The sequence below is a fragment of the Eufriesea mexicana genome, unplaced genomic scaffold, assembly GCF_001483705.2.
Source record: "Eufriesea mexicana isolate 0111107269 unplaced genomic scaffold, ASM148370v2 scaffold1601, whole genome shotgun sequence".
Taxonomy (NCBI): Eukaryota; Metazoa; Arthropoda; class Insecta; order Hymenoptera; family Apidae; genus Eufriesea; species Eufriesea mexicana.
The window spans coordinates 15,940-36,362 of record NW_016909695.1 but is presented as its reverse complement, the minus strand read 5'-3'; the positions used below and the strand labels follow the sequence as shown (position 1 = coordinate 36,362).

Sequence of the window (20,423 nt, the reverse complement as noted above, 5' to 3'; positions counted from 1 at the left end):
GGGGTCCCGAGGACAGCGCAGCCATAAAAATATCGCAACGAGCAACCCCGTGGTTGTATATACGTATAATCTGATAGTTGCCTTTACCCTAACCTAATGGACCGTGCAACTGCGATATTGGGTCTATTAGGTCACGGTGAAGACCAATAGACAGAGCATGTGTACACGAGCACAGCGTCTCCCCGTTGCAGTATTTTTCTAGCGGCTCTGTATAGACTCCCTAGCAACAGGATCACTCGATAAAACGTCTTGGAACGAAAATGAAAATTTTGCTACTGTTTAGAAGGTCATTTTAGGTAAAAGAATCGCTATATTTTATGACTGTCGAGTCGAAATCGGCATTACACCTTCATTTCGAGGAACCTGGACCTCAGTCCAACTCTCTAGCTCACTGCTGCTTACCCGTGACAGTGACAGAATGTCAAGAACAACGACTTCGAATGACTCTGCCAAACAGTTTAGAGCTTCTTCACCCCAGTTCCAAGATGCCTTTCGCAAAGCAGGAAAACTACCAAGCTCAACGAAAGACGCTTCTCTGCCCGGAAGATTGTCAAAGAACACCTAACCTAAGCCCATTCTTCGGCGTATCTCCAAGCCATAAGACATATCAAAAATTTCGTCGGACGCGTTTTCGTGCCCACGGCTCTCCTGTGAACTTGGCAGGTAGCGGTGAACGATCTTCTTGGAAGAGGTTCCTCTGACGTGGCCCCGAGACCGGTCTACATCAGACCAAGTCCACTACGTCCGCTGTCCACGCGTTTGGCTCGGACTGCTGTCCAATCGCAGGCCATCCTGCTCGCTTCCGTCACCAGCGTCGCCATGCCGCTAACTCCGCGTGACGGTGTAGTGTTTCTTCACGCTTCGAGTGAGTTTCGGAAAAACCAAAGTCGACGTACGTCGAAACGACACGGTATCGATTTCTATCACGGGGCAAAATTTATTTTTGCATCCCGCCGAACGTGATACACAGGCCGCACGAGCTTGGTCACCTGGTGCCGCGTGACCGTAAGGCCCGCTGGGAAAAATGCATCGGGGTATCATTTCTTTTCGTGGATGAAACCGCTCTCTCTCGCTTCTTTTTATTGTACATAATCCTTTCGACGCGTTCACAACGAGCGTGAAAGGCGCGAGAATTTTTATTTTTCTACGAGCCATGCAAGACCATTGCGTAAATTATAAGCTACCGATCTTAACGTTCGCACACACTGTATTGTGTTCGCAGCTTTTGCACCATTTTGTACTCTTCTCACGGTATATACTTGTATTACCATGATCGCACAATTATCCCTCTCGCGTAGTACAATGAGCGACCTCGAGAAGTATCACGGGCAAACGACGTTGGCAGTTTTGCTCGTTCGATTATTTGTTTTATGCGAATTGTCCTCACCAAGTATCCTTCAGAGCATTGGTCTGTTTATGAGGAGCAATTGGAAGTTGTTGGTACTATCGTTGCATGATCGTTGATGTTGGTAGAAGTATTAGATATATATATATATATTTTCCGAGGAAATTTTTCGCGTTGCTATATTTATAATACGAATAGCCTTTAGTCGATTAATCACATAAGTGCAATTATGCTGGTATAGCGCAGACAGCACGGTACTTGCATTCTCGAGGCTCAAGCATTCGCCGCGATTGTTCGTGCACAGTTACTCGGTGAGGAAGCGTTGCCATCTTGTATCTCGAAAATTGTACAGTAACGCAACAGACGCAACGAAGTGTAATATATCACGATATATAAGAATAGACCATTCAGTATAAACGGTTATAACGTTTAATTTTAAACGGTGCAGTGCAGATTAACTCGTCAGGGTCGCGTCCAGAAGGAGCAGCGTTTCACGGGGAGCAACGTCGGATGCTACTTCGTTTGGATTTGATCTTGTCAAACGTAGCGAATAGATAGCCTGTAATTTTTGTATCGCTTGTACGGCAATAACTAAAGCCCATTCGAATGGGAGATTCACTCGCAGTGCTTTCATTGTCAGTGTAGATAGGAGACTCGCGATATCTAGCAAGGAGCAATCTCTAACACGCCGCAGCCGATCCAATCGGCTATGCGGCCTGTACTTTCTATTTAAAACGCCGTGTCGAGATTAGAATTTCACGCCCACGTCGATTACCGTTGTCTATCTTCCTCCCCCCTCTCTCCGTTTATCGTTTTCGTCAGCTCGCCATACTCGTCAACGTCCAACTACGAGTTACTACTGCTCGAGGGTCTAGATCGATTCCCGAACGTCGCGAACTGCAACTCAAGCGCGCGCCACGCGGCGGTAACTCGAAGCTTCGAACATCCACACACTTATCTCTCGGACACTGTTTTCTTTTTTCAAATTCTCTGACGAACGTCGACGTGTTGTAATCAGTGGGCTTCGAATGTCTTTTTTCTTTTTTACATTTAAATTTTATATTCTTCCTTGTCTCGAGTTTGAGAATCTCTTTGGAAATTGGCGAAAATCACGGACGCTGGGAGCGCGGTTGCCAGACGCTTGGCACGCGAGATGTTATTTCAGGGGAAAGGTAAATAGCTCGCGTAATCGAAGACCCTCTTTACGGATTCCACGTCGACGTTACGCCCGCAAAATGTGTTTTCGTCATTCCACAAGGCGGTCTCTCGATTCCGCGTCGTGTCGATGGACCTCCTGGTAGACTTTTTACAAGCCTCGTTCGTTTATACGCCACGGTTATATCTCTTTTTCTTCCTTTTTTTTAATTCTTCTTTTTTCACTTCTTTTTTTCTTTTTTTTTCTTATTGACCGTCGCGAGAACTGTTTTGTAGAGTGAACTTTGTTACTTTGTTAAGATCGCCCCTCGTCGTTGGAAGACCCCACAAAGAAGGACCCCTCCTGTTTGATCCACGAGTATCTCTCCTCTCTTTTTCTCTTCCCGGGTTTTTTCTCACCGAATATTTTTTTTTCTCTTTTTTTTCCGTTTTTTACTCTCCTTGCTGTCCATACACACGCATACACACACACGCGCGCGCACACACACACACGCGCACACACACACACACACACACGGAGACACGTACACATAGAAACCTGTACCGTTGTATACACCTCCATGTAATTTTTGTGCGAAGCCTACCGTGTCTATATATATATATATATATATTTATATATATATGGATATATATTAGTAGACTCTCCTTTAATTACTTTTACCAGTAGTAGTTTATTTTTTTGCGTTTCATGTATGTTTAATCTGTAAAGTTGTCCACCACGCGTACACATGATATCTGTAGCTAGTGATTATTATTAATTATTATTATTACGATTATTATTATTATTACTATTATTATTATTATTATTATTATTGTTACTCCTTTAATTACGAGTGCAGTGTTCGCAGAACCGTCGGTAAAAGCGCACCGTATATACATATATATGTATTTACCCTAGATTTATTTCAGCGTCTTTCTTCCTTCTCTTCTCCCCGTTTATTTTGTATTTTTCTTTTTTTTTTTTTCTTTTTTTTTTTGTCCCCTCTTTTCGGTTCTTACGTATGCTCGTATTGTGCCTTTGCCGCGAAACGGGAAAGCTGCCAGCCGCTAAACGCGATCGATCGTACGATCACACGATGAGCCATTCGTTCTGCTTCTCACGGGATCCGTACGCGTGTCTCTCTCTTTTACTATAGTTCGTGCCGGACGGTTCTGCGTGCCGGTGCTTTTTGCCTTTCTTAAGTACATAATTCCGTACTTATTGTTCGGACACACCAACGATTTATCATTTCTTTGTAGAACGTAATTACCCTTGACAACAATAAATTATTGTCATTTACCCTTTGTGTTATTTGCGTTGTTGTTGTTGCTCCTTTATATTATATATATCCTACGTTCTTCGATATATAGTTCTTCTTTGATCTTTCTCTCTCTCTCTCTCTCTCTCTGTCTCTCTCTCTTTCTCTCCAGGCCCATTACCACCTTCTATCTCTGTCTCTATCTTTATTCTATTACCTGTTTTTACTTCTTTCTTTAATTTCGAGTATGTTAACCGGTGACACCACGCCCCTCTTCTCCGATTGTACCGTACTTCCAGTCGATTATATCTGCTGCAACATGTGTATACATATATCGATTAATTTGGTTGACGCGCTCTGCTTGTGTCGTCACGGTAAGTGCTGTTGTTCGTTTCGCCATCGTCGCTTTTACCTTTCGTTCGTTTCGTTTCTTGCCTTTTTTTTTTTATCATACAATAGTAAATACACGTATTCGTACACGAATTTTAATTCGTCGCCATAGCCTGTTCTTGCATACTCGTAACCCAAAGAACGATCCCTGTGACCGCGCATACACGCGTAGAATATTCACACAAACACGCGCGCATCGACCTGATGTATTTTCAGCCGGAAATAGAGCGTGTAACAATAAAACTGTTCCGCCGTTTCTTCCGGCGTGGAAATAAACGTCGTGTCCGTGCAGAACGCCGTACACACATACACCCGCGCGCCATCTCTGAGCGACGTCCGAAAAGTTAAAGAGAAGAACACCACCTATCGGCTTCGTTTTTACCTACTGCGCTTTCACGATAGAAAGTGCCCGTAAACGTCGCAATTAGGCTAGTGAACGAGTGTCTGGTAGATGTGTAGCAGCGTGCAAGTAGAGTACACGTAGAAACGTAGAGAAGTAGATGAGAGGTGAAGAAAAATCGAGGGCGTCCGTTATATACTTTTCCCCATTTTCTCTTTCTCCTTCCAACTCCTACCCTCTCACACTTGTTCTTTATTTTTCTTTCTATTTTTCGTTAACAATTAGTTACGTTCTGTTCCTCTTCGCACACGATCGAGAAAAGAAACGAAATCACGTGTATACGAGGAAGTTCGAGAGGTTACCGACCGTTCTTAAAGGTTCGTCAAGAAACGTCCGGAACATGGAAGAACCGTCTCTTCGAACGTTTCGACTGTCGTATTTTCTTGCCGATTTTACGGGCAGTGTACTTCGAGTTTAAGCCTGATTTAACGATCCTGCTCGAAACTTTCGCTGAGACGAGGGGTGCTCGTTACGAAAGAAACTTCTCGAAGGATCTTCGTAGCAATTGTCGATGCCCTGAAAACACTTGAAACGAACCACGGCGTCTCTTCTGCTTGATCGAGGTAAGAACACTAAAGTATAGTTCGTGGAATTGATGCAGTGCGGTTATAAAATTTGTCAGAAGATTAACTTTACAGGTTTCGAGGTTTTAAAATTGTAATTAGAGTCTTTCTTTAAAAAAAATAATATTCATCCTCATATTTAACAACTGTAGGTTAACTTTTGCCAATATAACAATAATCGAGCAAGAAATAATGGAAACTGAAATAACGTACAGTTTTAACTCTCTAAAAGTTAAATAACTTGAATTTTATTTCTTTACAAAGAAAAAATTTCTAACCAATTAAAATTTTTTATCGTGGTTTTATCTATGAAAGCTAACGACTGATGACAGAAAATAAAATACGTATATGAATAAATAACTTTTAATAACGCGATGTAAAAGGTCGCAGGAAGATTGTAAATGGAATATTAATTTGTTAGTGTGCTTGTGCGGTTCAAGATTTAAAGTGCTTCTATAAAACACATACGTAGGTGACATTTACGTCAATAGATGTCGCCACTTAACGTTTCAATGTACGACCGCGCTATGTCAGTTGTACCAGCTATACGATTGCGGCGTCGAGACTGCTATGAAGTTTTTACGTGTTTGTTGAGAAACGAACTTCGTTCAACGTCGTAGGCGTGACAGGTGGCACGCGTAAAGTGGCAAAGTGAAATTTTTATGTAGCACTTGACGTGCTTGTACTATAAGGGAGAAAAAGTGACGCGTAAAAGGATCCTTAACAAACACCCCAATGAGAAACGCGTGACGAGCACCCTAGAACCTTGATGGTCGGTTGAGAGGTTCTTCGACCTTTTCGCGTACACGCTTTTGGTAAAAACGCTTCAAGTGGTAACCGATGATCTCACGATGCTCGAAATGGATCAGAAATTTCTAACCTATGCTATAATTCGCAAATATTTGTCCACAGTGCGAAGACTTGTAATATACCATCACAATATATTAGTAAAGAACAAATATTTGATTTAAAAAACGTGAGTGATTTGCAATTACACGTATGTACATGGTTAGTATAAAGAAGGATAATGGTTTGTTTTTTGGAAGTTTATCACACTGCCAAATTAAAATAAGGAGATATTTATGAATAATAATGTACGTATACAATGTGATCGAAAGAAAGGTGTAAGTGAGTAGAAGGTGATGCATATGTATGCCTTTATGTAACTAACCTATAAAAATTACAATTTAATGAACGACACCGTAATGCCTATTGTGTTTTATACAATATGCATTCAATTTTCTCGAATTTAGGTTATGTTTGAGATAGGTTTAGGTACTTAGGTTAGGTATGTAGCTATTTATAGGTATTACAGAATAGAAATATTGAAACGTTAATTAGTACAAGGTATTAATTATGTATTTCAAAACATAAAGAACCAGAAAAAATCATAGTATATAATTTGTTTATTAAGATAATTAAATTTTTATTATATAACAATATGATACAATTTTTCTGATTTTTTTTATTCACGATATTAAATGTGATATTAAATATTAATGAGTATGAACACAACTAACTAATTATAGGTATTAGAATATTTTCAAACGAATTAAATAAACCTAGAAAATTATTTTCAACAACTTTAGAATTATTATTTATCCAGGGTTTAAATTAGCAATAACTTTTTCTATATTTTTCTTTCACTTTCGCATAAGAAATTGCCTCCCGTTTACTTGTACTATTTTTCTGATCAGATTTTATATATTTGTTAAAAAAATTACTCGTAATGCAATATATTTAGCTTGATATACAAAAGTCAATAATTTTTATTAAAATATACACATTAAAAGTTGTATACATTGGGATATACAGTTAGAAAATTATTGGTACTCTCATCTTTAATGTCAGTTCAGCCCACAATTCGTAGATATTTTTAGTTATAACGCAATAACAAAGGAGATACGAAGTTAAGATTGACGTCTATCTACAATGTATTTGCCATTATTTAAACGAATGAAAATTTGGCACAATTGGCACGATGAATATATTACTCAAGAGAAACAATTTACACGAAGTTAGACTGATGGACTGACGTGATTTTACTGCATCCAACACTGAAGACAAAGAATGTTCTTCTTCCCTTACTGAAAATTTTACATCTGGTCTTCAATATTGACTTATGCAATACAGTAACTATCTATAACCAGAATTTTATTTGTTTCTAAAAACAAATTGATATATTTAATTAAAATCCTTTATCTCAATTTAAAATAACATTACTTTGCAATATATTACATTATATTATATAATATGATATGACCGTACATTACTATATGATATGTAGCTTCCAAATCACCTAACCTCATCGTAGAGGGTTAACATTCACGTTTTGCACTTAACGTGCATCGTATCTTTGCATTCATAAATAAGGTACCTCTAATCTATTTTTATTAAAATAAAAAACATCTCACCACGAAATTGATAAAAAGTTCCATCCACGAATACAGAGAGATTAGAGGTACATCCACGCCATCTATCGATGACCACTTGAAGCGTCACCACCATGTGTTCTACCAATCACATCAAACATACGAAACGAAAAATGTAAAACCAATAAGATAAGACAAGACAGAAAATGAGACCCACTGACCAGATTTCAATTCTGCCTGACGAACGAGTAATTCGACTAGACGAACTATAAATAAAAGAAATTGAGCCACGTATCGTATGACGGACGGACAAACGTTTCGAGGCCAAGAGGATGACGCGGATGTCTCAGTCTCTTTCTTGACCCCATGCATGAAACCGATTAGGATCGGGCCAGAGCGATACGGACGAGGCGATGGCGACGGCAGCTCTTCTGCGGAACAAACCGAGCCCGGGTTCCACGACCCTGGAGGACGTCCTTGACTCCCTCCTTGGCCTGCCATCCGCGTCGCGTACCCCGAGTCCTGGGCCAGGTCCCGTCGTTACCGGCACATCCGCCACCATGCGCCATCGAACTAACGTCGGCCAGGCTAATGCGAAAGCCGGGAAGAGCTGCAGCGACCTACGCCAAGACCTCCAAGGTAGGAGGACTATGTAAGTTTTCGTTCTGAAGCGGTTCCTCTCGAGGGAGAGGACTCGAGAGAGGCTCAAAAAAATTCTAATCTACCATTTTCCCTTATGCGAATCTCTATGTATATGTATGTATATCTGCGTGTGCGTATTCGTATTCTATAGTCGCAGTGTGGTTCGAGGACAACCGTTAACATGGGCTTTTCTTTTTCTAGGTGAAAGAGAGATGTTTTAATTTTTAGATTGGAGGTATATACGTTGAAAAAATTTTTGGAAATTTCATTTGCAATGCAGTAACCTTCGTAATACCGGGGTTGAAATTTTATACCAAATACTGGATATTCACTGAATTAATCTAATCGTATTACAGTGAAGAAAAATTAATTTCTTGTCTTAATACGTTGACTGTGCTAGAGGTCATTAGTGACCAACATTCAACTTTTCAATCGCGCCGCGCAGTGGTTAAAAAAAAAAAAAGTTAAGTGATAACTTTAGGTTGTATGTACAACAATTGTATTGTAAAAAAGAAAGCTATCGCACTATTTGGTACTTCTTGATTGGATTTCTGCAATGACTCATGCTTCTCAAATAATAATTTCATTGGGTATTATTTTTATACAGAACTGATTTATTGAATTTTTGCTATTTATTGGGTAGCTTCATGGATTCTTTTTATAATGATTATGTTTTTTCAGTCAAGTAATTACTAAAGCAAATTTACACCAAAAATATAAATTATTCATTTTTATATTTTTCTACGCCAATGAGTAAGAATAATTTTTATTTTCAGTTTTTCTCACCAAAAAACCAAAATCAAAAAATATTCCTATTGCATTAAATCGCATAAAGTAAAAGATCTAGTCTAGAATCAAATTCCGCATAAAATATTATTACGAGTGAAATTAATAATTCATGAATTAAATGAATCTAGAGCGTTCGTTTAAAATTCCCTCCACATTTTCATCGGCAGTAATTTGAATATGGAATCATGATGCGTTCCATTCCATTGATTTAATATGGAATTTCAAGTGACAATGTGAAATGAGTCCAAGGGATTCTTAAACTCTGAAAAAGGACAGATGTGATGAATCAAAGATAATAGCGTATATATGAAAAATAAATAACAGGAAATTTTTTACTCTTACTTTCATTTCAACGTCATGGTGTTAATTGAGAAGTATGAGATTCACGTGTTAACAGTTGAATCATAAAACCACACTGCGCGTATATGTCGTCCTCAATTTATTCGCTCCGCTTGAGTTTCTCTTCGCCTCGTCGCCATTCACCCCTCACAACACACTACCTTTTATCTCTCTCTTTCTCTCTCTCACACTCTGTCTCTCTCTCTTTCTCTTCTTTGTATATATATTTTTCCATAATCTTTCATTTTTCTCTCATAAGAAATACAGTATTGGCGTTTCATTTATATCATAAGTATGTACATGTGCATCTCTAGAAAAAAGAAAAAAAATGTATTGCTTTATTAATATTTTCAGTATATCTTTGAAGAGATTCATTTTTTTGATGTATTAATTTTGTGAGATACAAATCAAATCTGCAAACTATGTCAGTACATTTTACAAATATAAATAGAGAATGAAAAATATAAAATTGAGAAATGTTTGTTATAATAGAATTTTTACAAATTTGTACATTTGTTAAAAATTGATGTTTAGATATTCTATGATCTTGCTTTATAAGTAATTGGATAAAATGTTGCCCGTTATTCATCATCTATTAAATATTCTCCTGAAATTTGTTCTACCTTTACAAAGGATACTGACAGAATATTTTAAAGTTGTGTGCAGACATTGTTTGCAGGCATAAGACTACAATCAGGGTTTCTGGATATTACAAACACTGGGTAACCAAAAGATTTCTGTAAGATATGAACATACAGTATACTATAGTATGACATGCAATATGAAAGTTCATATACAATGTCTACGAGCAATGTATGCAAACTATCTGCATATGAAGACCATAAGGGATGACACAAGCCATTTTAAAATTCAATACTGTCACTCAATCTCATATTATTAAAACTACCTTTCCATTGAATGCCTTGAATATTTTATATCATTATACTCTTAGCCAATAATAAAACAATGTGTTCTTACAAAATCATTACATTTTTATAATAATAAATTGGTAATAAAGTAAGGTCTGGAATGAAATTCACTTAACTTTTATAAAATTTTATACATATTTTATATTTACTCTGCATCTATTGTATTTTTTCCTTTTAATAGTAAATGCAATATTTATATATTAAATTGTTATAGGTTATCAATGTTATATGTTATAGACTACAAAATATTACAAAATCAAGTGACATAAAACTCTAAAAATGAACAGAACTAAGCTTATCATATTTTTATGTATAGTCTTCATATCTTACAGACCATCAGCATTATTTTTACAAACTGTTTACAAATATCCATAAACTATGTACACATATATATTACTATTTATTATTACTATTATTAGTAATAATAACTATATATACTATTATTATTTTATATATATACACAAACACATGTTTTCATATGAAAAAATTGCACATTATATAGCTATATTTATACACAAATTTATGTATATACATAACCTCAACACACTGACATCTACTACAAGCTATAAATTAGAAACGCCACTACAGTTATCCATACACGAGAATATTCTAGGAAACGCCAATACAAGATACGATGCACCAGGAAATCTTTGATGAAAATTATTTTTCCTGTTGCATCGTTCTCTCGCAGTCTTTCTTTACCTCGAGATCGCTAATCTCATTGTCAGCCACAATTGACGACGAAGGGAGAAAAAAAAGAAAAGAAACGAAAAAAAAATACGAAACAGAAAGAGAAGCAAGTCGAAAGGGAAAACGCGTCGCGACGTTTCTCTTCCGTTTTCCTTTTTCCGTTGCACTTATGTTGTTTTACACCTTTGCAGAGAAGAAACGACGTCTAAAGTTCAGGGAGGCGGAATCGTAGCATCTCGCCTCCTCTGAATTCAGACGTTTCAATGCGAGGCTTATCGATCAGAGATGAATTTATTGGTACCGAAACTGGCCAATCTGGGACCCGGAGTGCTAATTACGTTTATGACGACAACCAACGAAAACGCAGAAGACGCGAATCATTAAAATATATACAAAATTCGTAAGACCTTTTTCAAGATTTTTGCCTTCGTTTCTTAATCTATAATTTCTTCTTATTTTATACTTTCTTTTCTGTTTCTATTATATTCAGTTACTTTTGCGTTGATAATTTTTTAACACTTGTTTTGCACTACGACAGCTTTTTTTTAATTAAAGGCACTCGGGAGGGTGATCTTTTTGAAAGAAAAAAAGAAAACGAACAGCATATAACACTCTGTGACTTGCAACCATGCGAACTAGACACAAATGCCTGTCAAGCGGTTTATCCCTGACGTTTGTCGCGGATACAATCGATACTAACACTCTGCGATCACAGAAGGAAGCATTATGGTAACCATGTTCATTCCATGCACACGACATCGCTTTAACATTATCACGTTTCATTCCGCTTCGAATACGTTCGATCGTGCCGTTATCGTTTGTGGATGAGAGCATGGGGAAAATGATTTTTGTTAGTTAATAATTATGTCAAATAAACTTGATGGAATATTAATTAAGTCTACAAGGTATTCGTTGCAATGATATCTACAACTATTTAATTTGAAATATGTATGTAAATTTTTAGAAACTTTTTTGCAAACATTCCAGTCTTCCATTGAACCCCATATTTCTTGTAATTCTGTGAAATAATTTTAATGAGAAATTAAGCTAAGGCTGAATTAACGTTGTATGTACTAATATTATATCAATTGATTTATTTAATGTAATAAACAATATCTTAATAATGATTATATAAATTAGAAAGATTGTGGTTAAGAATGTAATGCATACCTTGTATTTTTAATTAGGCAGGGTGAGAATAAAATTGTAAATTGATAAGAATACTTTCTTGTCCAAAATAAGTTAGGTGTGCAGAATAATTATTTTTGATTTAGAACTATAATTTGTAAGAATATTAAGATTAAAAATATACTGTGTATGTCTTCATAAAAACAGTACAATTTAGTTTATAGAAAGGTAATGTATAATCGTTTTATCAATAACAATTTAAAAATGGTTGTGTCATAAGTATTGAACCTTTTCAATTCTTCAAACATTTTAATGTTTTGTGTTAAAACATCCAGATTTTTCATTCATTCAAAACTGTCATTCACTGAAGCTTTTGACATACCTTTGCCCTGTTCATCATACACATTCATCCTTAATAGTTCATTCATACTTGATATTTTTGTTACTGCTATGGAAGATTATCAAATGTTAATGCATAACGACAGACCAATTTTTATTTTGCAACGCTTTTTGAATATTACACAGGATGTCAAAGACTACCTTAACAGCCTGTATATTTTTCTTGCCAACAATAATTATTGTAATCTTATGAAAATTATACAATGTGTGTCATGCGAAAAATTGTTAGTTTTAACAGCTAAAATCACTTACGATGGTTTGAAAACATTATTAAAAATTAAAAAAATAGCAACTTCAAATTTAGTGTAGAAAAATTTCTTCTGCACCTTTGTCTTACATTTTACACAAAAATGTAACGAAATTTTATTTTCACCCTTTGTCATGCTATTATTAACTTCGAATCTAATTCAACGAAAGTTTTGAGAACCTTTCCGCCCAAACGATAAACTTAGTACGACCGTCGTAAGCACAAGTTCGAATCCTTGAATTCTATCCGCTTTCTGATTATCCAAACGATTGCCAAATGTCGCAGAGTCCGCTAGGAGCGTGATGGACGTGCAAGGAGCCTCCGAGGAGCATGCCTCGTACTACGTGGGTGAGCTCGTGCGACGAAAGAGCGAGGGCAGCGACACTATGCCCTCAAAAACGGTTGCGACACAGTCAAGAGGCGGGCCCTTGAGTCACCGAAGAGTTTCCTTCGACAACCAGGAGGCAAATGGTGTGGTGGCCGGCAACGTTGCAGAGAAGGTTATTCGTTGCCGCAACAACAAATGCAACAACTCGGCCACTCTGGCCGAGGCGAAGAAGACCTACAAAAGCTGTCATAACTGCACCTGCCTGTACTGCTCCAGGGAATGCAGACGAGCGCACTGGCAGCGTCACAGGAGAACCTGCTTGCACTCTCGAGCTGGAAGCCTCTGCAAACAGGTGTTGTCCTCAGCCAAGGAAGATCCTATCACGCTCAAACACATCTCGGCCCTGGCCAAACGTGGCTACGCGTTCCACGGTCGTGGTGCCGTCAAATGTTTCTTCTCTAGCCTAGAAGCTGCGGAGAAGTTCATCTCGAATGGCTTCGTGGACCTAGGGGAACCAACGTACGTCCGATGGTCGGACCTTCTGGCAAGAGAGATGGGAGCAGAGCTGTACGCCGAGGTGATTAGACTCTGTAAGTCGTACAATCCGGATACCAGGCTGGTGTTGTACGTGGCCGTTTTCGTGGTCAGCGAGGTACCAACCAGTGGAGCCGTGAAATGGGAACGTCAACTGGTGTCCAGGTGCGCCAAGATCCACTTGGACTCGGCCAATAGGCATCACACGTCCTCGTCATCCGCCTCGCCACAGGGCAGACAGCAGTCCACGTCTCCCTGCAACATTACTAGAGAGATGGAATCCCCAGAGATGCTGGTACTCACCTCGCTGCCAGGCAACAATGGGCAGAACACGCCCAAGAAGATCCGGGAGATAAGCTTCGCCAATATTCAAAGGCAGCTGAAGCTGAGGGGCGTTTCGCTGAGGAGGCATTTCCCGCAGGTTTACAGGAAGCTCCGTGCCTACGTGGATGGTACCGTGGACAAGTTCCCCCCGGTCACCATGTATCCGAGAGACCAGGCGTCTGGCAAGAGTTTCATGTGCATCATCATGCTCGGTGTAGAGGCTGAGCGTCTTCAGCTGCTTCCAACAGATTCCTCTAGGGTTAGAACCGTTGACATTAGCGTCGAGGAGGAATGAACGCCGAATAGAAGCTCTGTATTCGCTTAAGCGGTTTTTTACTAAATTAGTGAGAATAATCTTCTGCAGGCTAATGATAGGCGCACGTGCGAGAAACGCGAGATATTCCGAGCTTGATCTTCAGGTTTACGCCTCTGAGTAGAAGGGAACCATGTGTAACAGTTGCCTGTGAGCGGAACAGCTGAAGAAAGCTCCTGGAATTCTATATTCTATAGTAAATTGAACGAAAGTAAATCGTCTTTGAGACAAGACGCCGTGTAGGATGGTCTTTCGAGAAAAGATGGTTTACCAAATCGAGGACATGTCGAGGTGGTTGATATTCCACGACATTTCATGTGGAGCAACGAACAAAATACATAGATAAATTAGACTGTACGTTGCTAACACTCTCGCCTTGATCAGTTTTCGAGATAGATCTAATTGTGTACTTATAGTTTGCGATAAGAGGTTATTGGTACACGTTAGAATCGTTGGAGATGTTAGTTCGCGTGTCGTTCCGATGTTAAAGAATACTGTAATTCCCGTACGATGTTCGCACGAGTATCGTCGGTCGACAAGCATCAATTTTCATAAACGCTTAACGAGCGTGTTTTCTCGTTGTAACTGAAATCTATCAGTTTTGTTCACGAGTCTCGTTCGTGAATGTTAGGGTACCTCTCTGATTGCTTGGCTAGATCAAAAAATAAAAATCTCCTCGATTTGGTTGTTATTGGGTCAAATGTTTATTAACTACATATATCGATCGTTGGACGAATCAAAGAGCGACCTTGATAGAACAACGGTTCCTATCAGCATTTCGATATGAAATTATTGAGAAACTTTGAAGTTATTTGTGTCACACTTTCATGAAAATGTGTAATGTAAAATCTTTCTGCGTTCCCAAGAAACCGTATTTTCCTAATGTATCGTTCAATTCTCCGATTTCCTCTTCAAAAGTCATGTCTATAGCGTAACCGTTGACCTAACCTATAAATGAGAACCTGTTCAAACGCTCCACGTTCGACACGTCGTTTCCGAAAGTAATAATGAGAAGTATCTTGTTGTCCTTTCGTTCGATTTAACGTAGTTACGGTTGTATTTTTTGAATTTTATCGTATATATTATATATAAAGATTAAATCTCCACGATGTCGTCAGGCTGTCTCAATTATAATTCGAGAAGGTGTTCTTCGAATAATTGAAACTCGAATCAGCCTGAACGCGTCGATGAAAAAAAGGCAAATGTAGATTGTGAACGAGGTTTCTGCAGTTTAACAGCTCCTCACGGAAAACTCCCCAAATGTCCAAAGTTTTAAAGTCCGTAAAACCTGACTAGTGGCCGGTGTCCCTGAAAGTAGAGTTTCTACCGAGTAATCGTCTCGAGCTCAAATCCAATTACTATACCGTTCCCACAGACGCGATCTTTGTGCCAAAGCGTAGACCGTAATAAACCTCGGAGTTAAGAAAGTAACTTGCGCAGATCGCAATGGCAACAGAAACGAACTTTTGCAGAAAGGAAGCATTCTGAGAATCTTAACCTCGTGGACTAACTTCGTGGCATCGAAGACCTCTCGGTTTAGTCGGTTTAGCTTTTTCCTTTAATAAGATCAGGACACCAATTGCTCCTTCTTTTTCGATAAAACAATTGAGAATTAATTGAATTTATATAATAAAAGAAAGATATAATTATGTCGGGAGAGTAATTGTTTCAAAAACAATGAAACTCGAATGATCGTATATCGATTAATTTTCTACAAGTAACAAAAATGCCTTAAATTATATTTCAAGACACTTTTTACTTCATGTATATTACTTTTATTTGTCATTTGTAATACAGGAAAAAATTGAGAATCGAGATTATAAGTTTAAATAAATATGAAATCTTATATTGAACTTAGGTATATTTAATTTGAAATAACTTCTTGCATTGTAGGAACAAAGAAAATTTATGAGACAATTGGACTAGCTCACTATAATTTTTAACATGAGAATAAATACAAAATTAGAAATTGAAAAGACGATTCGCTCATGCATATAAGTATGGATCATACTTGCATTTTAATGACACACGACACGTGTTTCATGATGGCCATTACGTCATCCAACAAACGACATTAAATGGAGACAAAGAAATACATCGTACACACACATGCATATTACAGTAATTTTTGCTTATTATCCGCTCATACGCCGTACGTGGTTTTCTAAGAAACTTTTACTCTATGCTATAATTTCAGATATTTGTAGATATATCTTTCACTCTTTCTATTATAGCATGCAGCAGGTGATTAACTTAATCTAAATTGTCTTTACTATAAATTTAATAGTCACACGGCAAATAATCTATCGTTGAATTTCTCACTTAAGCATGAAACAATGACCTGAAATACGTGTCATATTAAGACATGTGAATTATTTTATGTGTATTTAGTTACATGTAAATTAATGAATGTTTATTTTAATTCATGAAATTTTTAGAATGGGAAGATTAATTTACAGATAGAATCTATGGTTCCACAAGTATCGAGGTTTAAATATAAAAATGAATAAAACATTATTTTTATTAATAAAATTTATTTAATGAGTTCTTTGTTTCAATATAAAAAAAACTATTGTGTTAACATTCTCTGGTAACAGTCAAGCTCTTTTGGAAGTAATTATATTTTCAGTATCTTGAAAAGCATCATCAGGGACAACTGATGTTGCTAATATACATGTTTAAATATTTCATGACGAGTTCCGCAATATTTATGTAGTTTCTTGCGTAGTAAAATACTACGATTGCATTTAAATATACGTGAAATAATTCACAGATACACGTATTCTTATAATATATGTATTTCGGTATATAGCTGTCGAATATACATAACACATGTTTTTAATATACGTTATAAATCATCATCTCTAATAATGACATTGCCTGAACATAACCTATCATTAATGTCTGGTGGTCACTGTCTTGTCGAGTCAATGTAACATTGCAACGCGATGGTTCTTTTGTGTAGGTGATTTCGTAATCTTTCGTATTCTGTAAATAGTGCAATACACGTTTAATGATTGTTCAGTGAATCTTAAATTTGAGTTGGATTGGTTTAACACCCTGCTGATCTATGCTAAGTCTGGCCTAGTGTTATTTATACAGTAAATCCTTTTTCACGGTTAATTCATTTCGTGTTTTATCATAGCGATGTTAAACTTGATTTCTTCCAAACCGTTCGGTTTTTTCGGGTTCTCTATTTTCAAACTATTTGAATATTCGAAAAATTCTGATATCACTACCATGAGTATGATGGAATTATTTTTGCGTTTAATAATTGCTCTGTTCTTATTGAATACAGTCATGTTACCATTGTTTGCAATGCTTGAGACTGAAGCTAAATTCATTCTTAATCTTTCAACATCAAATAAACTCAATAAAGTAATAAAATTGAAGTATCAAGGGAAACAATAACAGTGCCAATGATATAGTTATGAATATATAATGCTCAAGGATATCTCGGTTAGAGATGGAGTTTAAATTTTATTATTGACATTATTAATAGAAAGGCACTTGTAATTTGTTTTCTTAATTCATTCCAATAGATATGTTAATGTTAGATGACTGAATCAACATCTATTTTATTTGCTATAATCTTAAGTAAAAGAAACATTAAAAGTACTTTCTAGTGCCAATGGTAGAATTTCTTATAATACTTTCATATAAGACATTTACAATGGCATTTGATACAGTGAATATTATTCTTATAACTATGCTGTAGTTTAGCCAACATATATTGCAAAAATCATTATTGTACAATTTAATGTTGCATTTGTTACATCTGGAAAATATTGTATAATACACACATTTCCATTTCAGATTACATTCTTTTATGTTAGGAAAATCAATGTCGTTTTTTTTTCAGATGCACATAATAAATAGAAAATATTTTAAGAAATGTATATCATTCAAGTTGCAATGAGTTATTCATCTGAATGTTACATATAATATTTATTTAAAAGTAAAATATATAATTACCAATTTAATGAAATAATAATATTCTTGTAACAAACTAAAGTTGAACAGTTTCATATAGCAAAGTAAATTTTTTCAAAACTATTTTTCACTTCAAAACAATCAATAATATTAATGCTTTTTTCAGTTAGAATTTTATTACACATAATATTCTATAATAAATGAATATCATAATTTTTATATTATTACAATCTTATTAGATAATATAGTTATATAATTTTACAAATAAAAATACAAAATTTATTTTGGAAGCCTCAACTTTAAGAAAAAGGGAAGATACAATCTCATTTAAATATATAATAGTAATCTTGATTGTATTGAGGATAAATAGTATTTGAAAAAAGTTACATTTCATATACACTATAAGATTACTCAACTCTTGCCTTGAAAATATATAAATATTTTCGTGTATCTCTAATGGCAAAAGGGACAACTAGTGACTCTACTTTTGATAAACTACAGCTAATGTTTAACAGTTGAGATATCTATCTCAAATTTACATTATCCTAACTGAAACAATATAGATGCTATAAACTTATAATATAAAATACCAGTTATTCATTTTAATATTAATATATAATACAAATACTTGAACCAAATCAAAAGATAAACCTCAGTAATAATAATTGCGAATAAAAATCTTCTTTATCAAAGATATAAAAAATTGAAATAATATTCACACTTTTATAAGATGCAATGCTTTTTCAAATACTTGTATAAAGTACAGTATAATAGTTACATATTCTGCAATAACAATTATTCATAGAAGTATATGCTCACCATGTACATGTAACAAATTCAATATATATTTATGAAATTACTAAATATATATATATTTATATATTTAACTAACAATTTGAAAAAATAGCAATAAAAGAAATGAGTAACGTTTTTTAAAGATATGTAATTATATGCTACAAAATGAATAGTGATCAGGGTTAGAAAAAAGATAATAATAGGAAATGAAAGATTTAGTCATATATTCTGTGGGATAAATAGAAACAAAAACTATAAAAAATTAAATTAATTTAATAATTTTCTTTGAAGAATAATGACTGAAGATATTACACTTTTTGTTTTATAGTTTATTATATAATTTATTATTAATTAATAAATGTCAGTTCTTACTCTAAATTAAAAAAAAAATTAACTTTTAATTATTTATAAGGTATAATATCTTTTTCCAACTCAGGAGTAACTTGAATGACATAAATTTCTCAAAGTAATTTTTATATTAATTTGAAGTTTTGTTTTAATTAACATTTTTTATAAAAAGGCCTTTATAAAAATGTTTGGCGGATAAAAGCAAGAGAGTTAATAATATACTTATTAAGATACATTCTAGAAGTCTCATGTATTATATTTATGTGTTAGTTGTGTCACAAGATCCCTTAATAGTACATGTTGTCAATTATACAAAAGACTTATGAATTAATGATGGCAGTTCTGCTGAACACCAAATATTGACTTTGATTAGATTGTGTCTATATAATTGTATAATAAGATTACTGCATGACCAGCAATTACATAGACTCAGACTGTTTGGCAATATGATATTATGTGCTGCCCTAAACACTTGCTTGGTGTTCCCTTAATTGTGCTAAATTATTTTATCAAAATTAAAGCTCACTGACATAAACTAAATGAAACTGTTTATAAATAATAAATGATGAGCAATCTCCTTTCTGAAAAACTGCCTCTACTGACAACAAATTGAACTTTCCTGATTCTCATTAAAATGTTAACAAATTTTATTTTAAGCAAAGGACAAATTATTCAATAGATTAAATTACTTAAACAAGTCTGATGAATAAATGAACTGTTATTTACCATATTTAACATTAATTTGTTTAAATTATACAAATTTTAAAAGATAAATAGACCAAAATAATACACTTAAATATATCAAAAAAATTTTGTATGTGGTTGTGTTATTCATATCTTTAATATTTTTTTGACACCATTCAATATGTTTATAACAGTACTATGATATTCAATACCACAGTCGATTCGACATTACATTTTTCTTACGACATTTTTATAAATTATATAAAACACAGTTGAAAAGAGAAGTTGACATAACCTCTCTGTATAAATAATATTAATAAACAAGATAGAAACATAGTAGTACAAAATTAATTGTCATTATTAAAATTAATCTAGTATTTATAAAATACCAGATAATTTGTATTCTATTAAGCAATTTATATAGTTCTCTTACTATCATAAAAAATCTGTGGTAAGAAAATCCATTTTTCTTATATTACATGAATTCTAATATTATTGTGCAATTACTGTAACATTCATTCGCTATTTGACAGTTCTT

General features: G+C 35.3%; 1 protein-coding gene across 6 annotated transcripts in view; it reads left to right on the top strand.

Annotated features, from left to right (window-relative positions):
- The window catches only part of LOC108548382 (uncharacterized), a 177,301-nt gene extending 161,597 nt beyond the window's left edge, over positions 1 to 15,704 (top strand). For 2 of the 6 annotated variants that reach the window (XM_017901297.1, XM_017901294.1), the window contains 2 exons: positions 7,848 to 8,115; positions 11,044 to 11,246. In XM_017901297.1, coding sequence (XP_017756786.1) covers positions 7,848 to 8,115; positions 11,044 to 11,101 — 326 coding nt within the window. In that variant the 3' untranslated portion in view covers positions 11,102 to 11,246. Of the gene's footprint in view, positions 1 to 7,847; positions 8,116 to 11,043; positions 11,247 to 12,911 lie in introns of those variants that run through there. The other 4 variants (XM_017901293.1, XM_017901292.1, XM_017901296.1 and 1 more) reach the window with 3 other exon arrangements.
- The last annotated feature ends 4,719 nt before the right edge of the window (positions 15,705 to 20,423 follow it).